Consider the following 22,141-nt stretch of genomic DNA (forward strand, 5'->3'; position numbering starts at 1 on the left):
AGTAACATTGTACATTTAGTGACCCAAAAGGTTGGCGACCGCTGGCTTGGATGATCAGTCAAAACCTTTAACATGAAGAACTGTTTGAAACGGACCTATCTTCGATACCGAAAAACAAATAGCCTAGCCTAGGCCTGCATGAGGCAATTGTGTTCAAAAACTTTCGTGATGGAAATGTTCACTCCACGCATCTGGCAATGCTTCTGTGCTTATCCATTGGAGATCAGGCTCTATTTCCCTGAAGAGCCTAAACGAAATTATCCAAAGTTTATTACACTTAAATATTTTTCTTCACACACGTTTTTTAATAACTCTATTGTTTGCTAATAATGAGTCAAGTAACTTTGACAAGCATCGAATTGAATGAATTTGCCTAAACTGGCCGGTATGAGCACTACAAGAAGAAAATTTGGAGCAAAGTACAATAGACTTCTGTGGCAAAAACGTACAAAGAAATAGTTCGGCAATGTTCAAGAAACCAGTCAAGGTTAAGAGATCAAGCAGAGAGTTTCTTCCAGTAATAGACCAGTCGAATTCCTTTCTTCGATCACTACACAGCCTCTGGTCGGAAGAACAGCTCTGTGACATCACAGTGTGCATAAATAACACGGCACTTAAAGCTCACAAGGTAAGGATTTTGTCATATAGTGCTGTATCTAAAATCCCATAAAAAATTGTTTACTTTTAAGGCAACTAAGTTGTTTTACATCTAAAACGTGTTCCCCACTAGCAAATAATTTATTTCATGGCTACTTAGTAGTAGTTATTTTTTACATTGATTGCTACCAGTGTGCCCTAAAAGAAAATTTTCCAATGCGCAATAATTTTTTCCTTGAGAAAATTGACATTTTAAGGTTGCGTTTGCAAAGTTAAATTTAAAATACAAACTTAGTCATTGTTAAAAGTAATCTAAAGTATCAAAGTGCATGAACAAATTACAAACTTAGTTCAAACAATTTTTTGCTTTCTGTTTTTTTTTTTCAGTTTTTCCACACTTTTCATTCTACTGTCGTCATCTATTAATTTATTTCCGATGCTTTAGTCAAGACGCATTTGACCATCGCTCAGTAGCATCCCTATAAATAAAAGTTGAGGACATCGAGTTTCGTCCAAAACAAATCTTGTAAGGACGAATGGACAGTATAAAAGTTGAGATGGGCAGGTCTACTCAACTGGCGGACCGCGGTCCGAATCTGGACCTTCTGGGTATTGAACAGTGGCGTACCGTGACCACTTTGACAGGGTGTTCAGTGACGGCAAAGCAACAGTGGGGGGTCTGGGAGGCCTCCCACAGAAAATTTTTAAAATTAACATTGAATTTGGTGCTTTCAGAGAGCATTTTCAGCACAAATTCTGAACATGAACAGAACTGACAAAAATAATGTTGTCGGAATGGAGAAGAATACAAAATAGATATTTATTTGACAGCGCATTGAATGAAAGACTTAATAATATTAAACATTAAGTTGCATTTTTAAAATCAGTTCACTATTTATTTCCGACCATCAAAACGAACAATATTACTTGCCATAACACAGCAGGAGTCTGAAAAAACGCGAAAGTTAAAGCGTGCTCGAGATGGAAATGATTTCGGCTACTTCATGCAAGGATTAGGCACGGTCGCAACACCTTGAGAAATGTACAAGCAAATTAAAAACAAACAGGTGAAAGTTAAAACAAAAAACAATAGCAAAGCAACTCGATAATAAACAAGAAAAGAAAGTCGATTGCTATGTTGGTCGGCTGTACTTTTATCCGCCGTACTACTTAGTAAAAACGAAAATGTTTAACACCTCGACTACAGAAGGAAAATTCATCTAAGATAGCATAATTCGATTCTTCTTGTTTGTGCAATAAATGTTTGAATTACATCGTCGTAGAAAGCTTGCTTTTGCTTCAGTTCTAGCAAAAGTTGTTTCCAACGCTCATCACCTCAAACTCTAATCCAACAAGCTAAAACTTGCTATTGCCTGGGATTCCCCCAATGACGCGCCAAGGTGTGCAGATCAGCGAGTGCACAGCCTGGCTGACCTAAAACCATTGCTGTTTTCGCTGCCTTGTGACGTCATTTTTCTTAATTGTTTATTTTAAATAGCACTCGCCAAGCTGTCAGTACACACCCAGCTTAAAGGTAATGACCGAAAAAAATTAAAGGCAATGATCTCAAACGTTGGAGTATTAAAATTAGAAGGAGACGAGTTTTGCAATTGAAAAGAAAGCAATTAGCATGCAGCAAGATGTTAGAATATCATGAAACTAAAGAACATCGACAACCGATGGAAATTTTCTTTTTTTCTGGATTTCTTGGGGTGTGCAGTGCACACCTTGAACACCCTGAATATACGCCACTGGTATTGAAGGTGGTCGGACCTCGGGCTTCTGGAAGAATAACCTCATTGCCACATTTTAGGGCCTCTTTAAACAGATTTCCATTAGGAAAAAGCAATTTTTTGTGATTATCCAAGGAGCTGGAGGCTTCGTCCCCAGACCTCCCAACGCTTTGCCGTCTTCTCTGATGTGCGCTCCACACAGCCACACTACAAAGAAACACAATAGGCCTACATTTTTCTTTTTTTATTTCTTTGTTTGTATCAGACAAAAATCCAAGTCGTGTTACATACTACCTGAAAAGTGTTTCGGTGTTCGTAGGGTACTGGTTGTTTAATTTTCGTGGTTGCATATGAAATATTCACCGGACAGCAAAACTATTCAACTTGTCAAAATGGACCTTTGCTAACATTAGTTGAGTAGCCCTAGTATAGGGAAAGATAAAATTTGACAAATTTTTATCTTACTTTGGTCGTTTTTTGACTAACAATTTTTTTTTAAGACGCACATTTTAATTGCTGGCTAGAATTCAACAGATCCCAGATCTATTGAATTCTACCCTAAAATTTTTTTAAAATCTCTTCTTTGCTCTTCATTTGCAGACTACGTATTCATGACATGTCTTTTGTGCAATTCATCGATATCATTAGGATCCCATGGTTGACATATCTGTCATGAAATTCATATAGGCTATGATAGCTGTAGACAAAAAAGTAGGCTAATCACATATGTATTATCAGCTGACAACTGTTCAACAAGGTGGCTCTTATTTACAGATTGTTATCTCAGCTTACAGCGGTTACATCCGGGATATTTTGAGAGCTTCTGGGAATGAAACTTTGAGAAAAATTCAATTGTCTGGGATGCAAAGCAATATTGTGAAAGATATTTTAGAATCCATGTACAGGTAGCCTACCGTATAATATAGAGCAGTCAACTGTGATTTCTAACTGTATATACGCGGTATGGTGTAGGGCAGGCTGTAGGGGAGGAATTTTTAGTTGATTCTCTATAACTATGTTATTTATTAAAAGTGCATTTTTTTAAAACTGATATTCACTAGCTCTTTCAATTAATTATCTCAATTTTGCATTTCGTTTTAGACATTGGCTCTTTCAGTTAATTGTATCAATTTTCATTTGAACTTAGTAGACTGTCACATCTACCACCTTGGTTTTGTAAATAAAAGTTTGAAAATGATTAGGAAAATCTTTGAATTTTTCGTATGGGTTTATGCGTGCTAGTTGAAAAACATTAAGTTGCATAGAAACATGGGCAATTTGCAAGTCGTTCAGTGTCCCTACACACCTGCGTGCTTACGCCAAACTACGGTTTTGGATGTCAAAATGACGCTTTCACTACTCAGCCGTGCAGCCAAATTGAGAACCATTAGAACTATTGACCAAAAAATCCAATCGTATTCCGTCATAGTTCGCAAAACTATCCTCAGATGTTTCCATCAGCTTATTTTCCAAAGCATGCAGATTTTTATGATACAGTTGTCTCTTCTACGAGATGTTCAAGTCACTCAAGTTTTTTTCAGCGGGACGCTGGCTCTCTCCTCAATCACAATTGATGACGTATTATCCGCAGCCGTGTTTCTCCGTATTCCCGCAGTGGTAGATGTTTGTTCTCAATTTCTTTCAGATCATGTCAATGCATCAAACTGCTTACGTACACTCCAGGTGAGAAAGGGCAAGAAAGAGTCAAATTAGCTTTCAAGACTTTGTAATGGTAAGATTGATTTCGTGAGGAAATGTAGCTACTCTTGCAAAATTCTTTGATAAGTTCAATTCCAGTAAATACAATTTAGTCCAACGCAAAGTTATAAAAGGGAAGAGATAGGATTTAGGAACATTTAAACTTCTAGGAAAGAAAAAGCACTAATCGTTGTCATAGAAAAATGTGAAACTCTCACCACTCACTCATAATATGATATAACCAAAGAAATAGGCTAACGGTAGGCTACTAATTTAAATAGAAGGAATCAGACTATTAAGCAAAGAAGCATTTTTTCATCAGACAAAATTGTCCATATTTAAATCATAACACCAAAATAAGTAACAACATAGCCTTTTTCAGTTCAGTTTTTCAGTTGTTTTTTTTTATTTCTGACCATCACAGCAAGAACAATACACGTCAACATAGCAAAAGTCGAGAAAAAGGTAGAAGCGACAAAACACGAACGTTAAAACGTGCTTCAACCTCAACCTGTAGAAATATAAAACAAAATAGCCTACAACAAATTGAAAAAAAAAAAACAAGTCTAAGCGGTTTGTTTGGCAATGTATGTGAATGCTATCTAACATGAGTGATTTCGACTCTAAATCACTAACCCAGTTTCGGAAACTTACATATTTTTTTATAAAGCTTTCGCTCTCGTAAAAGTAGCGTTTTCAGTATCTGGGAAAAAAAAAAAAAACAAGCAATCAAAAATATACAAACAATTACCAGTAACAAGTGAATAAAAAAATAACAGTTAACCTCTCAGGTACATGTAGCTCCACACAGAGTGAAATTTACATGCCTTTTGACTCTTTTTTATTTCTATAAAAGTAATGTCTAAAAAGACATTATTGATCCAAAAAGAATGTCCAAAAAGACATTACGAAAAGTAACTACGGACAAAGGCCAGTGTTTCGATCTTCCGATCTCTTCATCGTAGTAAAGTGAAAAGTTGTCTTGAAGTGTTGGTTGAGATGATGATTTGAAACTTGAGTGATTATTGTGAGACAATGAGACTGGATTTAATTTTTAAATTCGGACTCGAGCGAAACGTAATTTTACAGCCTATTAGAAGGTGTGATTTTTTTGAGAGAATTTGTGCTAAGATTTGACAGGAATTTGTTCAAAATAAAAACTAGAAAAAAAGACAAGAATTTGCAACTGAGCTAGGACATAACAATCATCTGAGATGGATCTAAAATACAAGAAATTAGATTCTAGTGGCACATATAAGTATTTAAATTCAAAGAAAATGAAGGGGTGTACCAGCAAACATCTATAGGATTGGCCGATGATACTAGAGAAGGATCCACAGAGGATACAAACTGATATGAATGAATCAACAAGTGAATAAAAAAATAACAGTTAACCTCTCAAGTACATGTAGCTCCACACAGAGTGAAATTTACATGCCTTTTGACTCTTTTTTATTTCTTTAAAAATAATGTCTAAAAAGACATTATTGATCCAAAAAGAATGTCTAAAAAGACATTACGAAAAGTAACTACGGACAAAGGCCAGTGTTTCGATCTTCCGATCTCTTCAGCGTAGTAAAGTGAAAAGTTGTCTTGAAGTGTTGGTTGAGATGATGATTTGAAACTTCCTGTCAAATCTTAGCACAAATTCCTGTCAAATCTTAGCACAAATTCTCTCAAAAAAATCACACCTTCTAATAGGCTGTAAAATTACGTTTCGCTCGAGTACGAATTTAAAAATTAAATCCAGTCTCATTGTCTCACAATAATCACTCAAGTTTGAAATCATGATCTCAACCAACACTTCAAGACAACTTTTCACTTTACTACGCTGAAGAGATCGGAAGATCGAAACACTGGCCTTTGTCCGTAGTTACTTTTCGTAATGTCTTTTTAGACATTCTTTTTGGATCAATAATGTCTTTTTAGACTTTATTTTTAAAGAAATAAAAAAGAGTCAAAAGGCATGTGAATTTCACTCTGTGTGGAGCTACATGTATTTGAGAGGTTAACTGTTATTTTTTTATTCACTTGTTGATTCATTCATATCAGTTTGTATCCTCTGTGGATCCTTCTCTAGTATCATGGGCCAATCCTATAGATGTTTGCTGGTACACCCCTTCATTTTCTTTGAATTTAATTACCAGTAACCTTTCCATTCTCAATAACATCCAGGCCCGGATTTAGGGAGGGGGGCAGAGGTGCAGGTGCCCGGGCCCGCTACTTTTAAAGGGCCCCCTACGTGGAAAAAATGTAATTTTGTGTTTGTTTTTTTTCTTTCAGCCTTTGAAGTTTCTGCAAATACTGTGCAGTGCTGGATTAATGCTATTGTAGACGTAGAGGAAGTATTCGCGCAGTAGGCGCAAAATTTTTGTTTTTGCACTGGGCCCCCCGATCTAAAAGTGCCCCAGGCCCCCTATCAGCTAAACCCGGCTCTGATAACATCTATAAACCAGAACAGAGGTTCAGAGACATCAGCGACAGTGGCATAGCGTGACCTTTGTTTGAGTGGTTACTTTTTTCAGGCAGCCCTCGGTGCGGGTTTACCGAGTCAACTTCACTATTTTACTTGTTTAGGCTATTGTTTTAATACAAGTTGACTAGCCTACAGGCTTAATGTTTGTTGAAAAAGTGAACACCTAAAAATGTCACGCTACACCACTGATCATAAGCACCTGCTTCTTCATCCAATAATAACCTTGGATGATTGTTGTTGGCTACTTTTTTAGGTAGCGACCATGTATAATCTAAAGTTCTTGATTGAAGACGCCTATTCTGTAATCAGCTCCCACTTTCAATACGTTAGCAAGCAAACAGATTACTTGAAACTTCGGTACTGTGAGGTGCTGGGCATCCTCTTGCGCGATGACCTCGCCGGAGTTGAAGAGATTAAAGTCTTTGATGCTGTGGTGAATTGGATCAACAGTGACAAGTAAATTAAACTCATAATCTCGTTTTTTTTTAAACGTAGAGTCTTATGACAAGAAGAGCTCCACGAAAGAGAAAGATGTTAGATTTTTTTCAGCGTTTAATTAAACAATAATACTCAACTTCAACATGTCGCTTAGTTTCATACGCCCGTGGTCCGGCAGACATGTAAAACTTTTCGTGGAAAACTTGAAGCTTATAAAGCATGTGGGCTATAAAACCTTTTCTACATCTTAAGACAGTGCTGATAAAATTTAGTGTGCAATCTAAACGCTCTAATTTTGAAGATAAAACACATAGTCGTGTAGGCCAATAGATGTGTATTAGGCAACGTATATTTTTTGTTGATATGAAATGTTAAAAAGTCGTTATGCTCAATGGTTTAATTTATATTGAAATAAAAATTTCATAACTGCAGCCTAGTTTTTAAAAGCAGTTTTACATAAGATAACCTACGTTTATGCGTATGCCACGGTTTATGGCATAACGTAAGTGAGTATTAAAAGTCAAAGTAAAAAGCAAATATGAAAATGTATTATTTTTGCGACACCCTGGCAGGTCATCTCGAGCGAACTACGCAACTCGTTTGTTACGAAACATTCGATATTCTCTTATCCCTGAACAAGAGCTGCAGGACAAAGTTGACGCGTGTCCATATGTGTCTTTTGTTCCGGAGCTAGCGGAGTATGTGCGTGAAGCTTTTCGATATCATCTCCTTCCCTTCAGACGACCAATTATGCAGGACATCAGATCACAGCCGCGCACCTCAGTCAAGGTACAAACTTCAATTCTAGTCTCATCATAATTGAAGCAATGCTACCTTGATTAGATTCATTGCTTGGAGATAGTATTAGGTCTATAGGTCAAGTGGTCAGAAATGCAAGAGTAGCCAGCTGCTGTAGATCAGCATAAAGTTTAAAAGTTACTGATGGGGATAAATTTTACAGGCCAATCGCAAGCATGTGGAAGACATTTGATTAATAGTCTGTTTAATACGGCTGTGTTTAAAATTAGGAAAAAAATATTTTATTTTCTAATACAACTGAATATCGGAAGCTTTGACCAAAGAACTATCAGCCTATCCAACCAATAACCAACCATGTAGCTGTTTTTGATGGAGGTCACTCAGCCAACTTAATTTAAACTGTAGAATTAGAGTAAGTAGTAAGTAGCCTAAGTAGTAAGTAGTACCGGTAAGTAAGTGGAGTAAGTAGAATTTTTCAGTTGTCATCTTATCTCAGCATTGAGTTTTGAGTCTGGCAGTGAAAGGTGTAAGTATTAAAATGTTTTCATGAATAAATTTTACACCAAAGAAGCATAAGCTATAAACCTAGCTGCTTTTTTAACATCCTTTTTTCTTTTTGAATTTTGAATAAGGAGTAGCCTATACCGTACTTGTTTATTCGCTTATAAATAGATTGTCAAATGAGGCTAAACAGGCTAAAGACTGTCTCGCTTCTTTCAACGTTATGTTGATATTGCAAAAAAATACAGGATTTGAGTTTTTCTACAGATACCATCCATCATTGCTTGTGGTGGTTTGGCCTTGAGACGCGAAGGGGCCATTACAAATAAAGTGTATTACTGTAATTTGGAAAGTGGAGAATGGAAACACTTAACAACGATGCCTGCACCGCGTCATCATCATGCTGGTAGTTTGAAAACTCTTATTGTACATCAGCTCAGCACAATGCATTGCATTAAAGAAATGTAGTTGGCCAAATTAATTTGTCTTTAGTAGACTATTTTTATGTCTATTTCAGCGTAATATTGCTAATTTGGAAAACAACTGTAAAATAGTAAACTCTCATAATGATATGATTTTATTTCAATCTCTGCATTTTGTTAAAAAAATACGGTATCTCAGACTGTAGCCTACATGCGAGCAAACAATAATTGTGACCCGGGCTGTAAAGTAGCGGTGGGGTGTTTTGGTCGGTCTGCACAACCCTGTGATCATGCACTTAATTATGTGACGTGGAAAAGGTGCTCATGATGTTTTCCAATTGCCATTATTAAGGATGTTTTAGAAAGAAAACATTTTTCACGTGATGATATTAATCTGTTAGAATCTTTGCATATTCAACCGCAATCACTAAGAGTTAGATGCACCAACAGCTGATAAATCACGGATTAAGCAAATCAACCGATTAAAAATTCGAAGTGTTTCCCTCACTAGTCATTTCCCGGTAGTCTGAATTGCCGAACACGAATCCACAGATCAATTTCCTACAAATTGATTCCCGATCAACTAATCAGACGATCAGCTTAATCAGCCGCTTAAAACATTCACTGTTGTGACTGTATCCGACCCTAAAAGCTTTACTTCTTTTGCAGCTGCAGTGTTGGAGGGTTTTATTTATATCGCTGGGGGAGACAGCAGCGATGGATGTTCTTCACCGAGTGTCTCGGTTTGTGACTAGAAAGCTGTGAAAAATGAAAACTTATTGCCTATTTTTGGTTTGTGATAAACTACGAGGCTTTAGAAACTATTTCTCTGCTGTAATCACTGACCAGCTTTAAACCTTCATAATATTTTGTCTATTTCAAACGAAAACATAAGGCACTAATAAATTTTGGCGAAATGCATATAAAACTTAAAGTATGAAGCAAATATCTTTTATCGTAGCTTGTATGGTAAATTTTTCAGTAAAAAATAAACTTTCCGACTGGGTTATGAGTAATTGATTAAGGAGAAAACGCATTCTGTTTGTTAATAATTTCCATTTATTGTCAAGTTTATGATATTGACCATAAAAATTGTCCTTTTTTGTAACATTAGGTATGGAGGTACGACGCCTGGGCAGATGAATGGCTCAGAGTTGCAAATATGAATATCTCTCGTGAAAGCTTCCAGATGGTAACACTAAACATGAAGTTGTATGTTGTAGGTGAGTTCATTTAAATGTTTGTGATAACAATACTTAGGCTACACTTTCTGAGCTTTTTGTGTTGTGCAGCCTAAATTTAAGCCACTTAAAGGCCTAATCAGGATATCCGAATAGGCTATGTTATCGCACACATTGAGCAAACCTAAATGTTGATTGATAAAAAAATGGTTTATATTTAGGAAAAGGTGAGCAACCGCTACTTTTAAACTAGCACGCTAACCCAGGGCCGGATTTAGCTGATGGGGGGCCCGGGGCACTTTTAGATCGGGGGCCCCGTGCAAAATTTTTTTTCGCGCTACGGTGCGTAAAACTACCTCTACGTCTACAGTAGCATTAATTCAGCACTGCACAGCATTTTGCAGAAACTTTAAAGGCTGAAAGGAAAAAAATAATACAAAATCACATTTTTTCCACTTAGGGGGCCCTTCAAAAGTCGGGGGGCCCGGGGCGCCTGCACCCTCCGCCCCCCTAAATCCGGGCCTGCGCTACCCGCTATCGCTACTTGGACCAACTGAAAGAACTGTAACGCCTTTCCGCTACATTGAAAAAAAGCTGCGCCGCCACTGCAGCCGCTACTCCAACAAAAATGTAGCGGCGCTACTTCCACCAAAAAAGTAGGGGCACTACAAACGTAGCACGCTACTGCCCACCTCTGCATTTAGACATATACTATCATTTAAATTGAATTCTTAAAGTATATCGGAAAGTTTTTGCCAGTTTTAACTATTTATATTTTCAATGCATCACTTAAAAGTAAGGGCAACGTCAGTTAAAGGGATCAAAAACTTAGACAACCAATATTTAGGAGGACGAACCAACAGAGGCACCACAGACAGTGTGGAATGTTACAACCCATCCAACAACGAATGGATCATTGTTGCTCCCATAAACAGCCCCAGAAGACACGTTGCTCTAGCAACGCTAAAGGACGACATCTATGCCGCTGGGGGATCGAATGACAACTTGGTGTCCAAGAGAGTGGAAAGGTGAAGTGTCTAACACTATGACAGTTAAACAATAAAAAACTAAATATGAGCCTAACTGCGGATGAAGCCACAATTGTATGATCAGCTGCATTGGCAGGGAATATGGAAAAACATTTGCATCTGGGCTCAAAATCTTTTCAAGGGGCCTGGGAATTTGAAGAAAACTCCGCGCATATTTTATTCACAGTGTGTTTGCATATAACCCATTAGCTTTTTCGGAGACAACTGCTTTCAGGGAAAACTCCCATGAAAACTTTTCGGGGAAAAAACCATGAAAAGTAAATTAAGTGATGGTTTGGCTATCGGCAGCTTGGCGAAACTCGTTAGCGTTTGGGAAGCAATCGTTTCGATGACCGGGGTTCGATTCTCACCCTTGCCTTAACTATTTTTTCTTCTGCAATTTTCAAACTTTGAAGCCAAGGATTAACTCTCTGGCTGAATGTTAGAAGAGTCACAATGACGGTGGCCACTTCACGTCATGGACAACGTAGCTTCTGATTGGTTCGAGGTTTTAGTGGCTGTGGCAGAATTCATTCACGTTAAAGTAGCTGCAAAAAGTAGGCTACACAGCTTTGCGCTTCGAACAGACACACCGACCAAATGCAGGATTAGCCTACTGCGGTGCGCATATGAGAAGGTAATGCAGTATAACACAAATTTACATGCACTTTCCACTACCAACCACAGCGAAAGAGAGTGTGACTTGATCTTCGCCGTGTGAACCTCTGAGGCTGAGGGTCTTATCCTTTTACGATCCCAAATTCACGATGTTCCCGGACTACACTGGAAGGCTACTAGAGAGCAGCCAGTCTTTGGTTTCATCATCCAAGACGCGCAGACCTTCCACTCCATTGAGGCTTGATTACACAGTGTAGCAGAGAAGGCTGCCGAGTGCCGACACATTCCAGTTCTACAGTAATAGTAACTGTTGGTTCATAACAAGACAAGAATGTGGCGTAATATAACGCAAAATAACGAAAGGAGCCTTTAAGGAGCAACCCACATCTGCGATGGTTACAAGTTACAACGCTATACTAAAACACACATTATTCTTTTTTCTGGATGATTTTATTAGTTTTTTTCTAATAAGTACCACGGTAGTTGTTTTGTTTTTGCAGAGGAGTCTTGCTTATTCAAAGGTGTCTTGACTTTAGGGCTCCAGATAGCATTGGATTCATTAATTTAGCATGATACGTTTTTTTCTATTTTACGCTACAAGAGGGTTCTTGGCTGAAAATAAAAAGTAAATTTTGACAAAACGGTCGGGTAATTTAGACCAGTACACAGGGCCTTTAGGAGGATGATTTGTTCCTCGTCGCAATGAGATCTGATGGACCCAAACAAGACATTTCTAAGAAAAACGCATTGTAAGCTATATGTAAAAAACATGCGGAGGCTTCTTCAAGTTCCCAGGCCCGTAGAAAAGGTTACGGGGTTCTACAATCATTCTGGACCCGGGTTCAAAAGTCATGTTCTCACTTCGCAGATACAACGTTGCTACAAACGAATGGGAACGTTGTCAACCAATGGTGCAACCACGATGCTCGGCTGGGCTGCATGGATTCAAAAACCGATTGTGGCTCATCGGAGGGTTAGTTCCTGGCGACCAAGGCACCTCGCTTACAAACATTCTTGAAACACCTGAGGTAAGTTTTTACAGCAACAGAATTGGACCCTCAAAGTTTGTTCCCCAGTATGATAGGTTTGTAATTCTAAAGTTTTTTGAATGATGAGCAACTGCTTTGAGTTTCGAAAAGAAAACAAGTTTGGCCAACATTTCTCGCCATGTTTTTCGGCTATGAAACGTGTACGCCTAAGGCAGAATATTGAGAATATTCAATTTTTGTTTTCTTTTCCACCAAGCTGATGCTGTGTTGTGACTAAGCACATTGTATTGATTACTTCTTCTTGCGTTTGAGGCATCCCGCAGGCCACGCTGTTAGATCCCGGCACAGCAGTAGAGTTGTAAATGCAAAAAAAAACAAAGCGTTTTTTTTTTTAAAAACGTGTTTTTTTTTAAAAAAAAACTTTGGCCAAAAAAAACACTCGTTTTTTGTTTTTTTTTCATATTTTTCTGGAAAAGTTGCAAATTTTTTACAATTTGCAGTTTAGTTTTATTACAGTGCTCTTGAAAAACGTTAAACTAGTAACAATGGTTTTATGGTTGTGCTAAAATTCCTATGTGTTTGTGCTTGGCAGCAGCATAGCCTATGTTTTTTGCATAGTCCTACGTTGTTTCGCTTTCTTTTTCATTCTCAGGCATGTTTGTGGCAGCAGACCTGACAAACATTGAATTAATGCAATTTGATACATGACATAATGTAGATGTGTTAATTTCTTTTTCCTTTTATGGAAGTTAGCCTACGATGTTAGTAGGCCTATACCGGGACTGGTTATTCTTGTAGGCTACACACTCAATGGGTTGACGAAATTTTGGCAAAAACAAGATGGCAGTATTCAGAACACACATTACCTTGTTTGTGGTAATTTACTAATGTAAGCTATTGCCAATAGCTTGTTTAAACATGTTTTTTAACTGATAGCTTAACAACGATGTATATATGCTTTATAAATGTTGAAACAGAAGTTTTATTTTCGTGTGTTGTAACTTGTAAGCATGGGCTCTATCCAAAGGGGGGTGAGGGGGGTGATCACCCCCCCACTCATTGGAGAGGGGGGGTGATCAATGCAAAATCACCCCCCCACTCATTTGGCTTTTAAAAGATTTTGTAATATTTTATTGATCAAATTTTGAAAAAAATATTTCCTCTGTTATCACTTTTTTGAATTTTTTCAATATGAATTTTTGATTTGGCAATCCTGAACTACGAGCCAGGTCCCAGACAACAAAATCCGTCAATTTGACATTGATTTAACGTCTGCAGATATTAAATCAATGTAAAAATATCGGATTTTGCTGTTTGGAGTATTAACCCCTGCTCCTGCATTCGATAACTACATTCATTGCTTGGAAAGAGCTCATGTCTTCACTGTACAAAACATCTGTGCTGATTGAGTTCCGATCAGAATGAAGTTGGTGCTGCAATTGGGGGTCTGGGGGGCGTAGCCCCCAGAAGTTTTTACCCCACTGTCCAAAAATCACCCCCCCAAATTCTAAAAGTGGATAGAGCCCCTGCTTGTAAGGTCTTAGACTCTTTGTCATTGATGCTTCTTGCAGATCATTTGTGACATAATGCAAGAGATCTTATCACTGATATTTTTAGCTGTCAAAAGTAAGTGCATTTGTCAGAAAAGGTTTAAGTTAATGTTCCTTTCAAATGCCCACCACCCATGTTGACTATTGCTAGTAACTACCAACCCTGAATGCAGAAATTTTCCCTTTAAAGTGGAGTTTTTCAGCACTGCTCAGTGTGCACATAGTGAATAAATGCTTCATAATACTTTTCCTGACAAGTATAACGTTTTACCCATATTCCCGCAATGCAGGATAAAAATACAAAACAAACATCAAAGAAGAAAAGTTATTTTATTTGGGAACTAGGCCAACTACTTTTTGAGATAAGAAATTGACCTCTTGTCGTTATGCACCAATAAAACCATGATGCATAACTTTAAATTTTTTTTTATTGGGGAGAGGAAAGATTGACGAAAAGTTTGGCAAAAACAGAAAAGTGCTAAAGTCTCAAAGTCCTGCAAACTAGTTCGAATTGGATGGATTAAGTGCAACCATACTTCTTTTAAACATGTCTATGACAGCACAATGGTGTGATTAAGGGAAAACAAACATGACTGTGACATCACACAGGAGTATTGAACCTCTTCAGGGAAATTAAAAAACATCAAAATGTTTCCATCTTTCACTACATTTAAATGTGATTTGGGCTAAAACTTGGGACTTTAGCACTACACTGCTTTTGCCAAACTTTTCATCAATCTTTCCTCTAATCAATAATTTTTTTTTTAAAGTTACGCATCATGGTTTTATCGGTGCGTTACGACAAGAGGTTAGTTTCTTTTTATCTCAAAAAGTAATAGCCAAAACTTGTTTTAATGTTCATAAACAGATAGCCCACCCAGATAACATGGGGGTAGAGCTAAAAATTATAATATCCAAATATGTTGAGCGGTTCTTGAGACATTGCCGTTTTTCTATTGCTCCTTATCTATGAAGCCACCTAGTGGCTAAGGTTATTTCACTTATAACTCGAGAACCGCTTGTGTGGTTTTCATCAAGTTTGCACCAAATGCACATCAACTGGAACAACTCATGCACCAAATGCACATCAACTGGTACTGGAAAAGGTGTGGTGTGCTGGTCAAAAGTGCCTTTGTGAAGCAGAGAAACAGGACACTGACCACTTAGTCCTAACATGCCCAATAACCAAAATGCCAGGTGGCTTCGAAGCTGTACACGAGTGTGGTACTGCATTTAACAACTGGCTGAACCAAATTACAGCCAATACTTGAGATGTGCCAACCATAGGACACTGTTACTACTATTTGAGACGATGAGAAATCTTTATGACTCGTGTGTTGAGACTTGAGATCTACAAAATTGCAATGAAACAATATACCAGACATATAATCTGATTTGAAATAAGTTATACGAGTTATTAGACTGTTTCTTTGTTGAAAGAGACGCTATTGCAATGAGTTTACCCTAATTGCTGCATATTGTGACATTTAATGTCAAAATAGGTAAAAAAACAAAAAAAGCGAATAAAAAACAAAAAAAACGATAAAAAACAAAAAAAACGAACTCGTTTTTTTGAAAAACAAAAAAACTGTTTTTTTACATCTCTACACAGCAGCCAATGGGTTGGGTGTTCATCGAGCGTTGTTAGATCCACATATCTATCCTGGGGTCTGTATAGAGGACATTTTATTTCGAGATAATGTTGCACTCCGAACAAAAGATTACAAACACTAGGGCTACCATATGTCCTCTTTTAGGAGGATTTGTCCTCTTTTTTCATAAAAAATGAATTGTCCTCCGAGGACACATGAAAATGCTCAAATGTCTTCTTTTTTGCATTGCTATCATTTTCAACAAGGTTTTATTTTGATGTGACGTTGGCGAAAGCTAAGTAAGGCTAAGCAACCATACCAAAAAAGAAAAGTATGTTTTCTGTGAGTTGTGGCAAAAGTACAGTAAGCTATCCTTGTTTAAGAAAAGTGTTTAGGGTTATTGACTTTGAGGTTGACAATACATTGCTTGCTGTAGATATGATGGATACATTTATTTCTGTGGCAAACGAAGGCAGTGTTTCTCGATGACCATGTCAGATGTATTTCTATAGTTCGACTCTTGTGTTGCCTATTTGGGTGAATAGACCCGACCACTAATTTCATTTTCCGAGTTCATATCCTTTGATTGGATGCTTATTGCTTATGCTGTCTTACACCAAATAGCAGATGGAGACAGCAGAAAAATGGTCTACCACAAGGGAGTGTTTTAGCCCCCATCTTGTACAACATTTATACAAACGACCAACCAATCCATCCTGGTACAAGAAGCTTCATATACGCTGACGATTTGTGTATAACAACACAACACAAACACTTCACTTCCACGGAGAGAGTACTTAGCGATGCTCTGGATGGGCTGACAACATACTACACGGACAACCACCTGCGTGCCAACCCCAATAAAACTCAAGTCTGCGCATTCCACCTTAGATCCGGGGATGCATCACGCCAACTAAACATTTCCTGGAATGGAACCAACTTGGCACACTGCATCAATCCAACATACCTCGGTGTCAAACTAGATAGGTCCCTCACATACAAATCCCATATCGAAAAAGTAAGAGCTAAGGTGGCTTCTAGAAATAATATTTTACAGAAACTCGGAAAATCTGATTGAGGTGCCCTCCCTGACACAATACGGTAAACTGCTTTAGCCTTATGCTATTCGGTTGCAGAATATGCTTGCCCAGTGTGGGAAAGCTCAGCACATGCCAAGAAAATTGACCCCATATTGAACCAAAGCTGCCGTCTGATTACAGGTTGTCACAAACCAACCAACATCACGTCGCAGCACATTCTGTCTGGAATTGCCCCCCTCAACATTAGAAGAAGCGTGACCAGCAGAAAGGAAAGATCTTGTCAGGACATAGATTTGAGACATCCACTGTATGGTCAAACTCCAGCACACAGGCGTCTGAAGTCAAGAAAAAGTTTCCTTGCTTCAGTTGTCCCATTAGGTCAAGACGATGTCGCCGCCAATGTGCAGATTCAACTATGGCAGGAGGGACTGGCAGCCGGACCGACAATGGCCAATATGGAGCTCACACCCATGGAGAGCCTTCCTCCGGAAAACGTGAACCGTGGAAGTATTGGCGATGCCTCAACCGCTTAAAAACTGGTATTGGCAGGTGTAAAACCTTGATGAGACACTGGGGGTATTCAATGGGGAGCACAAGTTGTAAATGCAGACAGTAGCAAACGATGCAACATCTACTCGAATGTCCTGACCTAAAAGCAAGGTGCTCTGCACAAGATTTGGCCGAGTTCAACGATAGAGCAAGAGCCTGCGTGATGCTCTGGGCTACGGCCGTGTAACACGATGAAGAAGATCAAAGAATAGGATAACGCTTTTCAGCGGTGTGTGGAAGTATCTGTCAGAGAAAAATGTTGGCATTGATGATGTTAAACTGTTCGATCTATAAGTATTGTTCGAATTAATTGAAACTGTCAAGAAAACAGACTGAATTTGTGTATTTGTATTTGGTTTATTGCGATAATTTAACAGATGTGTATAGTTTCATGCCTAATATGGCCTCTAGCTTCTTTCAATATTGCACGAACACGGTTTGGCATGGATTCGGTTAGTTTTTTGCAGTTCTCTACATTTTTTTGGATCCGAAACCACACCTGAATGATGGCCTCCATGAGCTTCCTTATGGTGGTGCAGTCCTTCTTGCGTGATCGTGCCTTGATTATGCTCCACAAATTATCGATAGGATTTAAATCCGGAGAATTGCTAGCTCAATCTAACACGGTAATCTTGTTTTTTTTTCTCAAAAAATTAGTGTTTTTTAGAAGAATGGCATGGTGCGAGGTCCTGCTAAAACATGAGGTCCCCCACCTTCTGGAAATGCCCTTCGCAGGTCTGGGATAACTTTTTTTGTGATCACATCAATATATCGTTCAGAAATCGTCATTCCTTTCACCGGAAACAGTGATTCAACCCCGCTGTGGCTAAAACTTCCCCAGAACACCTTTCCCAGTTTCAACTCAGCAGAAATATTCCTAGTTAGCATAAACATCCCAGTTTCAATTAATTCGAACAATACTGTACCAAAGCTAGTCTTAAACCTGATAGCTTGCTTGCATTAGTTTTTTTTAAATGATGACAGATTAGAAAATGGACAGAATAATTCAAATATTGCAGAACTATAGATTTGTTTAATGAATTGTTAAAAATCCAGCATTGTTAAAAATCGAGCATGCAACAGACTATGACTCAAAATGCAAAACGCATGTTTTCTGTGAAGAAAATCAAATGAACAGCAAAATGTTCATTGACTGAATCTGACAAATAAATATGTTATGTTTTTAATTTGTCACTTTTGCTACGTAGGCCTATAATCATCTAAGAAGATGTAAAAATTGTTTAAACGTAAAAATCCACTGGCATTTTACTTGCTTACTAAACATGTCCTCTTTTTGGGTGATGAAAATATGGTAGGCCTAACAAACACGCAAAATCTACTTGTAGTAGTAGGCTACGATACGTGGTCAAACGCAATGCGATACCCTCACTGAGAAACATGCTTCTAAACTAGCCTACCATTTTTTTCTCTTGCACTTTCGGTTGAACTTTTGAAATGTTTTTAATAAATATTTGTTTATAAACATAGTCTACGTATTCTATTTGTGTTTGAACTGCTATTTTGTCATAGCATACTACATAGGCTGCGACATGTGGCACTTTTCGACAGGCTAAGTTACTAGGCCTACATCACATTACTTAATTGAGAAATATTTGTAACAAGTGGTAGTTAGTGTTAGCCTCATGGGCTGTATCCAGGGGGGGAGGGGTGAGGGGAGTGATCACCACCCCACTTATTGGAGTGGTTTGGAATGACTAAGACGATTTTAGCCCACTGTCTAAAAATCACCCCCCCCCCCCCCCGAATTCTAATAGTGGATAGAGCCCCTGGTTAGCCTACTTGTTTCAGATGGAAGTGTATTCTCCAACGAAGGACCAATGGACAACGTTGAAATGGCCTTCTTGGTTGAAAGAGCCGACGTTGAAATGTCCGTCATACAGTGGAGACCTTTCAAAGAACATTTTTCTCCCGCGGTGAAGGCAATAAATAATTTTAGTGACAGTATTTCAATCGAACAAACCAATCAAATTAAATTTTCTGCAATAAATCTTCATGAAATCCATATGTTCAATTAATGAATTTCTTCATTCTCACTTAATTGCTTCATCTAATTGCTGTAGGCTAATGAAAGTTTATCACTAATAGGCTATAGTGAAATTACTATGATTCTCGTATTTTAGCCTATACCTTTGAGGTAGCATCTCTGAAGCCCGTGTGGTAAAAGTAAGTTTTGTTTTTTATATAAATGACGTAACAGGATAGCTTGAGGACTTAGACGAGATTCACACCGAACATACAAATCTGTCTTCAACATACAAAATGTTGCACGGCAAATGTAGCATGTTTGTTTCCTTTTACCATTCCCAACAGAAGTTGTATTCCTGGTGTGAATAAGGAAACAAATATGCGCCATTTTTCGTGCAACACTTTGTATGCTGAAAACAGTTTGTATGTTCGGTTTGAATCTCGCCTAAGTGTCATTGACCGCAAGCTACTGTTTTTAGAATCTTGTTATATGTCTATAACCTAGCCTACGTCTTTTCTAATTTCAAAATCTAGCCTACATAATGTTTGTGTTTGCGAATTAAATATGTTAATTCAAAAATTTGAAAACTTTCTAAAACCTTCAATTTATTTCAGAAACTGTGAAAGAAATGATAATTTCGCCATCGACATGCCACGTTCTGAAGCAGGGTCTTGTCAGATGAACGGAGTCATATTTCTTGTTGCTGGGTACAGTCGCTTGATTCGAGCACGAATTGATGACGTAGAATGCATAAACGCTTCTCTCTTGGTACGAGGAGATACGAAACCATCAAAAGCATCTCTAGAAACTTCATCACGTGTTTGCAAACCCCCGGAAGAGACGCCCTTCGTACCTAGGGCCGCCATTCATCGCTTTCCACGTCGATGCACCGGTGTAGCTTGCGTACCTTTCACATTACTTCGTCATCCGGGATTTTCGTTAAAAAATGGAAGTAACTCTCAAACATTCTCTGAATAGTTTGAATTGAAGTGCTTGCGGAAGTTTATGAATCAAAGCAATAAACTAAAAAAAATTCGAAAAAGCTTTGCATAAAAACACTTTTTTACTTTTAAAAGAGCTCATGCGTGACTACCACAAACGTTGTCAAATTTTGACTGCAAAAAATAAATTTTTCAATGAATTTAAGGACTTTTTAATTCGTGCAAACCAAATTAACCAATAGCTTATACATTATCATTGACGATCGATTCGGACATCCGAATGATTGGTGACGTATATTTCTCTTCTGATATTCAACTCAACATTCAACAAGATTTCAAAAAAATCTTTTCATTTTGCTGAAAAATGAGGTCAAGTTATCCCTAATTTGCTTTTCAACCTTTTTTTGCAAGTTGACTTTTCAAGGGGGGGGGGGGCGCTTTTGGATCACATTGAATCAGCTGTAGCCTAATGTGTGCTCTGCTAACGTTATTTTACTAGAAGTTGTGCTGATGTGTAGACAAATCATTTGTCTGTAACTTTGAAAAGTCAATATTCTAAAATTTTATATGCTGGGTTTGGGCAGACCATAAATGGAAGTCAAGTACCATCAGACTCCATTTGCTCCTTTCCGACCCCGACACACGCCCCATCCACCTAATATGTACTACAAAGACAGGCATGGGTGCGTCGTGAAAAAGGTTTTGTTCACATGCCATCTCATTGCGGCGGCTTTTGGTTTCGGGCGAAAGGAATACAGCCTCTACGCATGAGTGATTTTCGCGCCTGTAACTAGGCTACTGAGTACGCTGAAAATAAAGCTGTTTCTTCTACCAAAAAAACAACAACATAGATTCTACAATAAAACATGCAATTCCAAAGGGAAAGGGTACATTAACCACTACCGTACTGAAATATCACAAGTATTTTCAAAATTTTTTTGGGTCAATAGACTGACATCACAAGTTCAGAGCCAATAATTTACTTGTGTTCTTCAAAAATGGACTAGCTTAATTTATTGACTAATTATTTGCTCTTTACTACCTAGTGCACCAGTCCAATGCATGTCTCAAATGATTACAGATGACATTGACAATAAGTCTTTGTGCTCAGTCTAAAAACAGCCAACATTCTAGACTAGTCCCAGTTGAAAATGTAGGCTATATCATGCAGATGGCTGGTTCCAAAGCGCAACCAACATTCTAAACCAGTGGAAAAATTCTATTATTATGACTTCAAAAACAAAACTATTTTATTTATGTTATATTCAAGTTCTTTTTACGTGTTACACTACAAATTACTACACTACCAGTCAACTGACTATAATCAAACTACTAGGGCTAATTTCATTGCTAGGATCTGATTGCGGCGTGTTTACATAGCCGCAACCACTTGATATCAGTTTCATTTCTGTCAAAACTACCGATGTGAAATCCAGACCGCCATGAATCTCACTTCGGTCGCCGCGTGTAAACAGATTACGCGTCCACCAAACGAACCGAAATGGAAATCTTTCATTTCGGGCGCAATGAAACGTCATGTAAACGTAGCCAAAAAAATAAGAAACGTCATTTTAATTAAAAAACTTGTTTATACAGTACCGGTAAAGACCATTTCATGAAGATTAGGGCAAAATGTACAACTGTAATATTTTTATTGAATTCAGGTTGGGAACCCCTGCTGTAAATTGTTCCAACCACTTGGTGAGCTTCTATATGGAGAGCAGTCCTTGAAATGACCACCGTCATTCTGGCAGAATAGTTTTTCCGCTTTCCGCCTAAAAAAGTCATCCGTGAATAAGTGCGAGGCATAAAATGCGACCTGACATAGCTTCGAAAAACCTTAAATAAAACAATAACTCGCAACACGTGCCACTTAAATTTTACATGCATCGGATTCAGTATTAAATTACCTTTCCAGGGATGTGCACCAATAGGTGGGCATTTGGAAGGAACTCCCAGCAGAACGCTTCAAAGATGGAGGATATATTTACGATAAACATTAAAACAATACGATGTTTGCATAATGGACACCACTTCAAACA

At 38.0% G+C, this 22,141-nt stretch overlaps 1 protein-coding gene across 1 annotated transcript; it reads left to right on the plus strand.

Annotated features, from left to right (window-relative positions):
• Positions 1–390: 390 nt before the first annotated feature.
• Positions 391–20,295, plus strand: LOC145781833 (kelch-like protein 31). Its single transcript, XM_082593514.1, has 12 exons — positions 391–628; positions 3,105–3,235; positions 3,872–4,013; positions 6,758–6,960; positions 7,515–7,731; positions 8,470–8,608; positions 9,294–9,367; positions 9,739–9,847; positions 10,653–10,833; positions 12,320–12,479; positions 18,981–19,105; positions 19,773–20,295. The coding sequence occupies exons 1-12, from the start codon at positions 467–469 to the stop codon at positions 20,134–20,136; spliced, it is 2,007 nt and encodes a 668-aa protein (XP_082449640.1). The 5' UTR covers positions 391–466; the 3' UTR covers positions 20,137–20,295.
• Positions 20,296–22,141: the final 1,846 nt, after the last annotated feature.

The sequence above is a fragment of the Aplidium turbinatum genome, chromosome 13 (genome assembly GCF_918807975.1).
Source record: "Aplidium turbinatum chromosome 13, kaAplTurb1.1, whole genome shotgun sequence".
In the NCBI taxonomy this organism is placed as follows: Eukaryota; Metazoa; Chordata; class Ascidiacea; order Aplousobranchia; family Polyclinidae; genus Aplidium; species Aplidium turbinatum.